Source organism: Helicoverpa zea, chromosome 25 (genome assembly GCF_022581195.2).
Source record: "Helicoverpa zea isolate HzStark_Cry1AcR chromosome 25, ilHelZeax1.1, whole genome shotgun sequence".
In the NCBI taxonomy this organism is placed as follows: domain Eukaryota; kingdom Metazoa; phylum Arthropoda; class Insecta; order Lepidoptera; family Noctuidae; genus Helicoverpa; species Helicoverpa zea.
Window position 1 is genome coordinate 6472324 of NC_061476.1, and position 12311 is coordinate 6484634.

General features: G+C 37.5%; 1 protein-coding gene across 5 annotated transcripts in view; it reads left to right on the top strand.

Annotated features, from left to right (window-relative positions):
• The window catches only part of LOC124642579 (IQ motif and SEC7 domain-containing protein 2), a 185567-nt gene extending 176981 nt beyond the window's left edge, over positions 1-8586 (top strand). For all 5 annotated transcript variants that reach the window (XM_047181024.1, XM_047181021.1, XM_047181025.1 and 2 more), the window contains 6 exons: positions 317-443; positions 1133-1336; positions 1681-1759; positions 2143-2267; positions 3536-3676; positions 4276-8586. In XM_047181024.1, the coding sequence (XP_047036980.1) occupies positions 317-443; positions 1133-1336; positions 1681-1759; positions 2143-2267; positions 3536-3676; positions 4276-4397 (798 nt within the window). In that variant the 3' untranslated portion in view covers positions 4398-8586. The remainder of the gene's footprint in view (positions 1-316; positions 444-1132; positions 1337-1680; positions 1760-2142; positions 2268-3535; positions 3677-4275) is intronic.
• Positions 8587-12311: the final 3725 nt, after the last annotated feature.

Here is a 12311-nt window from a genome sequence, read left to right on the forward strand (position 1 = left end):
ATAGTAGCTTTATGCATGCAAAGTCTCAGTCCGATCGGTTTAAAATTGACAAAGTTTCATACAAACTTTCATCCCCTATTTTATCCCCTTAGGGGTAGAATTGATCAAAATCCTTTCTTAGCGGATGCCTGCGTCATAACATCTACCTGCATGCCAAATTTCAGCCCGATCCGTCCAGTGGTTTCAGCTGTGCGTTGATAGATCACTATGTCAGTCAGTCAGTCAGTCAGTCACCTTTGAGTTTTATATATTTAGATATGTGAATAAAGTGCACCTTAAATCTGATGCCTTTCTAATATATACTTATTTCTTCCAGGTGTTCCTGTTCAACGACTTACTGGTGATCACAAAGATATTCAGCAAGAAGAAGTCGTCAGTGACGTACACGTTCCGACAGTCGTTCCCGCTGTGCGGCATGCTCGTCAACCTGTTCTCTGTGCCACGTTAGTATTGTATTATTGTTTGTGATTTTATTTTATGTACTTTGATAAATAATATCACTATTAAAAATCCTGTCAATCCATAGTATTGAACACAGCGCTTTTGCGTCAAGACATAATACCATGACTTCATTATCGGACACTTGGCGTTGAGTGACTTAAGTATAAGAATTTCTTTCTATGTTGTTTTATATTTCCTTCATCGTGAACGTTCCCATGTTGACGTTTAAGCACGGCAACACTAATATCCCATATACGGAAATATGTTGATCTTTCTGTAGGTAAAACAGCAATACAAATTCTTAATGTTCGCACACATAACACACGGTCTATGTGCCAAATGTCAATGACTAAATGTTGCCGTAACGTTTGCCTTATCGACGAAGTGCCTAAGGCCTCTGCCTCGAATTTTGCGGGCAGCGGGGCGGCAGCGGCGGCGGCGGCGGTCACCGAGTGCACCGCTCGTTGCCCGCTCCCGCGCCGCCGTATTCGAGGGCCGGTCCATTTGATTATACGCGTAAGATCCTGCCGCTCCCGCGCCGCCGCCGCTGCCGCCCCGCTGCCCGCAAAATTCGAGGCCTAGGCCTAAGATGTGGTCTAGAATAAAAAAAAGGTGTAATTTGGTAGAGTATATTTGGTGTCATGGCTGATTCGTATTTTATTCTTTACTTACTTTCTAAAAAACCTTCCAGACTACCCATTCGGCATCCGCCTCTCCCGTCGCGTGGACGGGCGCCGCCTCGCTACATTCAACGCCCGCAACGAGCACGATCGCTGCAAGTTCGCTGAAGACTTGCGCGAGAGCATCGCCGAGATGGACGACATGGAGGCCATGAGGATCGAGGGGGAACTCAACCGGGGCAAGGGGAGAGGCACCGGGAACAGCGCTAGGAATGGTCAGTATTGAAAATTTGTCCTAACAGCCACGCACCCACGGGCCACCCACGGTTTTATCCGCTTCCCGAGGGAAATACTTCCCGCACATGTATAAAAAGTAGATGACATGTTCTTCTGATTATATAGTTTTTTTACTCTCACTTTTGCCAAGTTTCGTTAAAAACAATGCAGTCGTTTTTGTGTGAAAGGACAACAACTTTTTACATACGATCTTACTGACTCTCACGTTCATAGTAACTAGGACTAGCTTCCAATCTTGATTTCAGCCGTTTCCGCAACCGGATAAAAATTCTACGTTTTAAATTGGTTAAATAACCTTTATTTATATGATTTTTTTCAACAGTAATGGAGAACCGAGATAGTGGCGTGGCTGACGTGGAAATCGATCATCAACAGTGCATGGATCACGTTCATATGCATGGGTAAGTACAAAACATATCAATTACTATATTTTTACAGACTAAAGAACTATATTTTTTCTCCGAAGCTAAAATATACCAATCTGCACTCATTAATACATGCTCATGGAATGAGCAAATCTCCCCAGGGAAGCTTTTGACCAGCAGCAGACAATTTGCACGATATTACACAAGATAGCGGCTGCGTCATGTCACTCAGCATAAAACTGGGGGCACTGTTTAGCCTTCAAGCCTAAATAACTGCCAAACGTCAAAATTCATTTTGAAGTTATTGCGAGAAAGAGTAGCAAACATCCATACATATGTATTCTTACAAATTTTCGCATTATATATAGTAGGATAATAATATTTCATTATGATATACTTAAATCATTTATCTCCCCCAGCGTGGTAGTACCACCACCGCCGCTGTGCCCGGCGCCGGCGGCCCCGCGCTCGCACAACCCGCCGCCCACCAGCATCATCAAGCGCAACGTGCTCTCCAACTCGCTCGTCGACATCAATGATCCTGGTAAATAATATTTTTTATTACATTAAAAATATCTCAACAATACTTAAAGCAAATATATAACGGTCTAAAAAGAACGAAATTAAGTAAGGAATTGAGATATTTGCAAAAAAATACCTGAGACTTTCACGAACCTTATGACCCTCGTATTCCCCTTAAACTTAAGGGGAAAATTTACAAGAGTATGGTCAGGCCTGCTGTCTTGTATGGATCAGAGTGCTGGCCCACAAAAGCGACGAATGAAAGACAATTGCCGCATGCAATGAGGCAGAGATGAGAATGTTAAGAGGTATGTGTGGAGTTACGCGAATGGATAGAGTGAGGAATGAGTATATAAGAGGAAGTTTGAAAGTAGCGCCGGTATCAGAAAAACTGCGTGGAAAACGGCTGTCGTGGTAATGGCATGTGATGCGGAGGAATGAGAGTCATGTTGTGAGGAAGGTGATGAGTATGAACGTGGACGGATATAGTGGAAGAGGAAGACCAAAGAAACGATGGATGGATTGTGTGAAAGTAGATATGGTAAGAAAGAATGTTACTTGTGAGATGACGGCAGATAGAAGAGTATGGAAGAAGAAAACATGCTGCGCCGACCCCAAATAAAATTGGGATAAGGGCAGGAGGATGATGATGACTTTCACGAACCTTTGTCTCTCGGCGGACACGACGACTTGTGTCTTTTGATCTCTTTGAATAGACTTGGACAGGTTTTGAGACATGAGTGGATCCAACCCTTAACAAAAGTTTTAGACACGTCTATCCGATGTGACTGAATATCTGTACATAGATTTAGGTACATAAGAAAGTATATAGGGGAGTACATAAGGGAGTATATAGAGTAGTACATAAGAGAAGATATTACAGGGGAGTATGTAGGAACTCTCTCCGGTCGTGTCGGATTGCGTCCTATCGGTCTATGAGAGTAAAGGAATAGAGAATGCACTTCTATCTGCACAAAAGCTTGTGCACTACAATATGTCCTGCGCAGCTGGCTGATCTACTTATATAAGAACAGCCAGCGTGGCCGAAATCAGCCTTGGACGTATTTTAATGCAGCATAAAGTGGAGTACGTGAGGGATTATAGGTGGGAGTAAATCTGACATAATGGCGCGGCTATTATTTCAATAATGTTAAAGTCTATTTCCGAGTGCCTTGCGAGATGAGCATCTCGGTCTGGACCTGTCAGAACAGCCGCCGTGGATATTTTATAAACCATCAGCTTACTACTACAATAAGAAGATTAACATTATATTTTTATCATATTTTTCAGTGGCCCTAGCAGCAGAGCGGCTGCAGCGGCGCGGGTCGGTGGGCTCGCTGGACAGCGGCATGTCGGTGTCCTTCCAGCAGGGATCCCGCACCGCACTCCACGCCACCTCGCCACGACATCCCAACGACCAGCGCTCTCCTGGTACACATACATGCATATATTTAGTTTTTAATTTAATACTAGCATTAGCCTAATGCTAGTTATACTAACACTGTAGATATGGAGAAATCCGAAATAAAATATTTAAATTTGAATATAAATCTTCCCAAGGTCGCCTGAGATTTCACCCATGCCCCAAGGGAAGCTTGAAACTAGCTTGACACACCATAAGAATCTGTACTAGATCTATCTGAAATAAAAATGTTGATGTTGACTTTGAAAATTACTCTCCTTTACCGGATTTGGTATAAAAATGGTCTGCTCCAGGGTCTACGCTAGCTCGCTTCAAAGTAACTGGGAAATCGGCTTCGCCGTTCTCGAGCTAAAAGTAGCGTAACTGACTCGAGTTTCTTTTATATATCTAGCGGATAATATATCCCTCGATGAAAGGGGCTATCTAACTCTGTAAAAAAATTTCAAATTGGAATAATGGTAGCAGCGCCTTCAAGCAAAAACCCAATCAAAATTAAGTACAAATATGGGTATTGAGTTAAACCCTCCAATACAAGACATAAGGAAAAGCCCTCTGGTGCATCGCATCATTTATAAAACAGAAATACTAACATGTTCCTTCTTTCCAGGTCGGCTGTTCAGCGGCATAACCGGCATTAGCGGCATATTCCCGGGACGTATTCGCAAATTAAGCGCGTCCGGGATCCCGGACAACAAGCACGGACAAGTCGGCAAGAGTACCGAAGTCTAAACACCAAGAACCAACGGTACACATCGTTATATTTTCAAATTTTGAACTTCGAGCCCCGAATTCTCCATCCTGATTGGTCGAATTCAAACCCGAACTTGCACGAACGCGTTCGGGTAATTCCGTTGTCCGTTATTGGGAAGAGCAAATGGTTTGCGCTGAGGTGATTGTGGAATTCCTAAAATGTAATAAGTTGATTATTTAAATGGTCGGGTACCTCATTTTTAAGTGCCATCTTAATTTTCGAAGCACACTTTTTAGGTATGGGATGTCAATCTTCGTACAAACTGATAATTATGTTTATAGCTGATATAATTTTTACCTTGTAGTGATATTCACAAACGATATTATGCTAATTATAGAATTGCTTACATGCTGTAAGTCTTGTATTTGGTGAGCGTCCTAGTTTTAATACATAAATGAAGGTCGTCTTCGGAAACTATAGAAATAAATTAGTTTCCTCGAAGATCAAAATACGTATGTATACATAACTTTAGCGTAAAGTCTTTTGTGAATATTGAAACGACTCGCGCTTTGCCAAATGAGGCATTCTGAGCATTATGATTTTTACTCCTGTAAAAATCTCTATCAATGACTAAAACTTTCGTCCTTACCACGTTTAAAAGCACGTGTTACTAATTTTGACATTTGACACGTGACATTGATGGCTGAATGTCACGTCTAAGCTACTTCCGACATTTTGTATCTGTGGTTCTCAGGGTAGGTTATGGTTGAAAGGCATTTTTTGTGGTTTTGGATTACATTTTAATACAAACGTGCCAACGTATGGTACTCGAATTTATTAATATAACAATGACACATTTGACTATGACACGAAAAAAATAAACAAAATACTATGACATTGAAGAAATTCGTTATTAATGGCTACGTAATATATTTGTTTCTCAGTAGCCAGAATACACACATAAAAGTAGAATTTAGAATATTTTTCTTCAAAAAAAAAAAAAAAAAATTAGTAGATTGTTGAAAAAATTTGATGAATGAATGACATTTATTTTCATATAGACGTTAGTAGAAAAAAACAAGGACTTACGTAATTACTGAAAGATAATAATCCTCGTTTGTAATAAAAGGAGGTATTATAACGAAAATTAAAGGCTATTCGTATGAATCGAAGATAACTTGGGTCCACATTTTGGATGTAGGAGTAATTCTTAGATGTTGGATGAGAACACTCACTTTTCCTGTACGTTCTAAAAAAATCTGAACATTTAAAACATACACTTTAACGATATTTGTTTGGTGAAGTAGATTCTTTTAAAGCACAGTGTTATATAAAACACTATGCTATCAAGAAAATGGCAATATTGCAAAGTTTATTTTGTATCTGGCAGCATTTTATCAGTTTTTAAAGACTAGATAGTTAAAATAAATTTCAATGAATACAGGAATAGTGAAGTGTTTCCTTACCTAGCTAGAGTAAATGTGGAATTATTGGAAGGTTTTGAAAGAAATTATAAATAAGACAATTTATTCAATTTTAATAAATTGCGTCAAATCAATATTTAGCTTCTTAGATTCACATTTTAAACTAATTTTCATCACATGTTACCAACCGAAAAGTATTATAAAGATTTCTTTAATAATATAAAAGAAAATTTATCTTAGAATTCATGATATTTTCTTTAGAATTTGTACATACGTTTGGAATAGAGGATGCAATAGAGATTATTAAAGTACACAAAATATTATTAATTTCAGCACATGAGCAATACTTACATAGACATCACAGTTAAAAAAATATATTTATAATAAAAATACGAATTTATTCACTATTGTTGATGAATTTTATTAGATTAGGTGATTTGAGGAATTTTAAAATAGGCTAGAACCTTTTTCTCCCGGCATGGTTAAAAGAGAGGGCGTCTAGTCGCCGAAATTGGTGCATTTTCGATCGTGTCCATAAAAAAAATCTATCAAAAAAGTATAATAATAATTAAGAAATTAACCTATATCTTCCAAAAATATGTACGATTTTCTGTATTCGACTACTTGTAAAGGCTGCTTTTATTTATTTTTACTGTACGAGTGGTTTTTGTAATATGTATTAATTAACGTATTTACCTAACGTTACCGATTTGACTTTTCCTTGGATTTTACCGTAACTTGTAACTAAATAGTGATAAGTGTGTAATGTATTGGGGATGGCCGGCCTCTTGCGTCTGCGCATGATTGCTCTTTAATCTGACAATTGGCTGTTAGAAACGCATAAATGGAAGTTTAGATAGAATTACATGTTTTTGAATGGTATTGCAGTACAAATGAAAATTAAAAAAAAATGAATTGCAATTATTTCAGCCACTGTCACTCTGTCGACTGTGTATCTTGAAATGTTGTCTTAAAATATTAAAAAAAAAACAATATAAATTGTTTGCCATCTAACACCTTGAAGGCACAACAAATTTTCAGATATATTCAGTCAGTTTACGATTTGTCCTAGGCCGGCCATATTGAAAATGTTGACTAATCTAAAGTAGCTACTGTTGACTTTGTACCGGTTATTTAGGCATGTTGTTTCTACTATTTGATACGAGGGTAGATAGAGAAAATAAAACGATGTAAGAAGGGGGTATTATGGGATATAATGGGACTTCTGTTCTTTGATAAGTCTTCAAAATGTCCATTTTTGGTTAAAATTAATATTGATGTTGCTATTGAAGAATATTATAAAAATATAAGAATGATTTCGGCATCAATATTAAGTTTAATGCTTTTTAATAATTCGGTATATCAAGAATTAAGCTGTCCAATATTTTTTGATTGTGAATCTCTAAAATCATTTTAATTATTGTTTGTTTATCATTAAAATTTTCGTATACAGTCGAACACATTTAAAAAAAAGTTGATTATTTTGATTTTTCCTTAATAAAGTTTTGAAAATTTTTCGATTAATTTGTGTATACGACTGTACCATTAAATGTAACACATCTTTCCTAGTTCTTAAAGAAAAATGTAATGCATGACAAATTGAAAGGAATTGATGTAAAAACGTTTCTTCGTTGGATTTTGATCCTAATGTGTATTGTATTATCGATCTTTTTCGATTTAAATATAAATTGTCCCATAAAGTTTCATGAAGAGACTCGAATGTAATGTTTGTAAGCGTATTTCAAGCGAAATGCGTCTTTATTTTAATTGGGATACGGTATGGTTTTGTGGTCACGTGGTGTATTTCTTCGACTTGCTAAAAAACTAGATCAGTAGGTATATGCTGTCCTAATATTTTCTTGATACCAATATAATTCCGACTATGACTTTGCCATATATTTGCTGTCTATATTTACTCATGTTAAATGAATAATTCGGAGCTTTGACGTAATTATTTTATTTTTTATGGCTTCCGCAGCGTCCGGGATAGACTTCGCTCACCAGGATAGAAAGTAGTCTCCCTTCATAAAAGGACACTGAAATATTTTATGAAACCGGACTAGTAGTTTCTGAGATTACCACGTCCAGGCAAATAAACTTTTCTGGTTTATAATATTACTTTAGATTATATTCAATGCCATATAATATTCGGAAATACACCACAGCGTTTGTGTGAAAAGAAAAAAAATGTTCGAATCGCTTTTGTAGATTTCGCTTGAAGCCAAAGATGTAATAAATCCTTGTGTTCAATCTCAATGAACGTTATTTTTAAACGATATCTTCATATTGTTTGTAATTACAATATATTTCGAGTTTAACGCCTCACTAAGAATATATGTCTAAGCAGGCAGTGTAGTTTTATTCATAAAAACATAATTTATTGTAACATTTACGATATTTCATTCCCATTAAAATATTTTCAGTGATCTATAGTTAAATTAATTCAATCTCACTTGATATTAATTGCTTAGTAAACATCACTTTTAAATATGATTTGTTATGAATAAAACTATACATTTTTATGATAAGTTGTAATAGGTTTAAGCGGTTTTCAGTTCTGTAACATACACTTACTAACTTATTTCTATGTATATTGAAGAGTTCTTGCTAATATATATCCTTTAGTTGAAAGTTGTTAAAAAAACTTAGATTTTAAGCAATAACGCAGTTGCGTCTACATGTTGTATCATATTAAAGTTGTTGAGAGTTGCTATCACTAAGTCACTTAATAATAGTTTTATTTAAAACATAAAACGATGAGAATGTATTTATTTATTAAATATGAATTAACATTCATGAGTAATTTGATGTTTTATTTTACTTTACAATCCTTATTCAATCTATAGTCGACACATTTAAAAAAATGGGGCTGCTATCAGTTAAGGTATAACATAAGCGAGATGGTTTATTTAGAGCCACTCAATATGATGTTCTGCTAGTTTTAATTTGGCATTGCTATTACATAAAAATAACCAAGAAAAACGTGAGTTAAATTCAAGTGACTAGGCATTCAATTGAGTCGTCAATACTACTCGAATACGTCTTATACATATACATACTTACTTGAATTGAAACACGCTTAAATGAAGTGATGTGGCATTAACGTACTATCTTGAATTTGTAAATAAAAACCATGATTATTTTTTTCCTAAACGAAATACGCGAGAACAATAATGGGGCACATATAAAGTTTAGCAGTAAGCGGTACGTTTGTACAATTTAATTTTATTACGTATGTGCTCAGTTATAAAGCCAGAAAATTATTGCGTACTACACTCCTAGAAGACAGCGATAGGGATGTTTCTTTATAATGCCTTTTAGTTTTGATGTTAATATAGCATTGCAATTTATTATTTTTATAACTTGCCCATACAATTTTAACCATTGTTTTTTATAAATTGCTCCATAATTTCCCAACCAAAAATACTTTGAAATCAATTCTCTCATCGGAATGTATAGGTTTAAAAGCCACAGTAGATCTGACAGCGACACAACAGCACTTGTATGTCATCACTAAGCCGTGCTTAGCGCCGGAACGAACCCGCGACCCTTGCTATACGTACCTACGTATGTATGTAATAGAAAACGTCATGACTTTTCTAGCCAGGTCGGGTGAAATCTGTAGAGTGGACACTGATGATTTGGTTGAAATATTTTTGGATTTATTGAACATTTTTTTTTTTTTGTAACTATAATTATGTCAATTTCATCTCTCTATGCCTTGGCCAAGCATGAGCATGGTAAAGGATTAAAGAACCAGTAAAAAATCATTACTACTCAATCTTAATCAGGATCAGGATATAAGTGCGTATGTGTACAAGATGTCTCAAATGCAAGTCACAATAAATAAGTTAAGTATGAAAAGTGATAAAGGTTATGACGCATACAAAGTGTTTGTGCCACGACATAAATTAGACCAATTTCTTAATGAGAATTTTTGGCCTGAGGGCATATTGTTTAGGCGTTTTGTGGATTTCGCAAAACCCAAAGTGAAAGACAAGGAGGAAGAACACACAACCAATGGATAGAGCAGTTATAAAAAGGTACTGTAACGTTTTAAGTTTTAATTGTAAGGGTCTTGCGCGCTCAATGGAATGTGTGAGGAATCTTTGTAAGTCAGCGGACATCATTGCACTCCAAGAGACTTGGTTACTGCACCATGACATTCCGATACTAGGAACAATACATTCCGAGTTTTCATACACTGGGAATACAGCTGTAGACCTTTCTTCGGGAGTTTTACGTGGGCGGCCGCACGGTGGCGTCGCGCTCCTGTGGCGTAGGAGTGTATTTCCGTGTGTGTCTGTAATTCAGTGCAAAAGTGTTCGCCTAGTGGGTATCAAGATCACAACTAGTGATAGATCTATGATAATAATATCGGTATACATGCCTACTGACGAAAGTGATAACTTAAGCGAGTTCTCAGCGTGTCTGGGTGAAATATGTGCGATTATTGACAGTGAGGATGTGGACTTAGTGTACGTCTTGGGTGATTTTAATGCGCACCCTGATAAGCCCTTTTATAAGGAGCTAGTAGAATTCTGTAGTGAACAACAACTATGTGTAGTGGACACGCAACTATTGCCTGTTGAGTCTTATACTTATATTAGTGATAGTCACGGGTGTAGGAGGTGGCTTGATCATTGTGTGACCACATTAGCGGCTAGAAAAATTATTGAAAGTGTAAAAATTCATTATAATGTGTTTTGGTATGATCATTTGCCGATTGAAATTGTAATTAATTTAGGTAACAGCACTCCCATGATGCTTATAGATAGTTGTGTAAATAACTGCAATGAGTTAAAAAAGGGTGTTGTATGGGGAGACCGGGAACAGTTGCAAATAGAAAATTACCATAAAATATGTCACGGTAAATTAAAATATATTGATTTTCCCGTGGAATTAAATAATTGCGCAGATAAGTTTTGTAATAATATTGAGCATAGAGGTGTCATTGATAGGTTATACCGATCTGTTCTATCAGTACTTATAGAAGCTTCTGTGTCCAGCTATAAACGAAAACCTGTGAGGGGGCGCTATGTCACGGGTTGGAACAAACATGTTCGGGATGCTCACCAAAAGGCTAGGTTCCATTACCAGGATTGGTGTGCATATGGTAAGCCTAAGTCAGGTAAACTTTATGATGCCATGCATACCTCTAGAAAAGAATTTAAAGCAAAACTGAAGTATTGTCTTAACCATAAAGATCAGATAAAGATGGACATAATTGCAGAACATCACAAGAATAAAAAGTTTTGTCAGTTTTGGAAGTCGACAAACAAGCTAAAACCTAAAGTAAAACTCCCAGCCAGTGTGGACGGAATAAGTGCTCCCCGTGATGTGGCTAACCTATTCAAAAATCATTTTAGGGTGGCACCTCTTTTGAAGGCGGAGGAGGACGATGTGATGCTTGATGTTGAGAGTTTCGGTACTGGTGACCCGTCATTTAAAGTAACTTATGTGGAGGTCAACAAGGTTATTAAACAGATGACGAGAGGTAAGTCGCCGGGACACGATGGTCTCAGCATCGAGCATCTGCAGAATGCGGGTACTCATCTGCCTAGGGTCTTGTCAATGTTGTTTACTTTTTGTCTTCGTCACAACTACTTACCAGACGATCTCATGAAGACCATAGTAGTACCCATTATTAAAAATAAGACCGGTGACGCATCGGATAAGGGAAATTATAGACCTATATCTCTGGCTACGACCCTGGGTAAGGTGCTGGATGGTGTGCTTAACAGACAGTTAAGTCAGCATATCTCCCTGCACGACGCTCAATTTGGATTTCGACCTGGGCTGTCTACAGAAGCTGCAATACTGACTCTTAAGCATACTGTCCGGTACTATACCGACAGGAGAACGCCTGTGTACGCCTGCTTCCTGGACCTGTCAAAAGCATTTGACATGGTGCCATACAATGTGCTGTGGAGAAAAATGAGGCTTAACACCAAGCTACCTATGGAGGTTATAAGTTTGTTTAGATATTGGTACGACAACCAAAGCAATTATGTGAGATGGATGGGAGAATGCTCGGATGAGTATAGGATGGAATGTGGAGTAAGGCAGGGGGGATTGACCTCTCCTACTCTATTTAATTTATATGTGAATGAACTCATTGAGGAGCTCAGCAGTGCTAATGTCGGATGTTCAGTGGATGGTGTATTTATAAATAATATTAGCTATGCTGATGATATGGTACTGCTGGGCCCCTCAGTCAGTTCCGTGAGGTCACTCTTGACCATATGTGAGCGGTATGCATTGGCCCATGGGCTCAAGTATAATGTCCAGAAGAGTGAGTTGCTAGTATTTAAGGCTGGAGCTAAAACCTACTCCGTTCCTCCGATCACACTTAATGGAACTGTCCTCAAGCAAGTGTCCAATTTTAAGTACTTGGGTCATTGGATCAATGAAAACCTAGCCGATGATATGGACATGGAAAGGGAGCGCAGGGCATTGTCGGTAAGGGGTAACATGCTTTCTCGCAGGTTTGCACGATGCTCGCGTGACGTTAAAGTCACATTATTT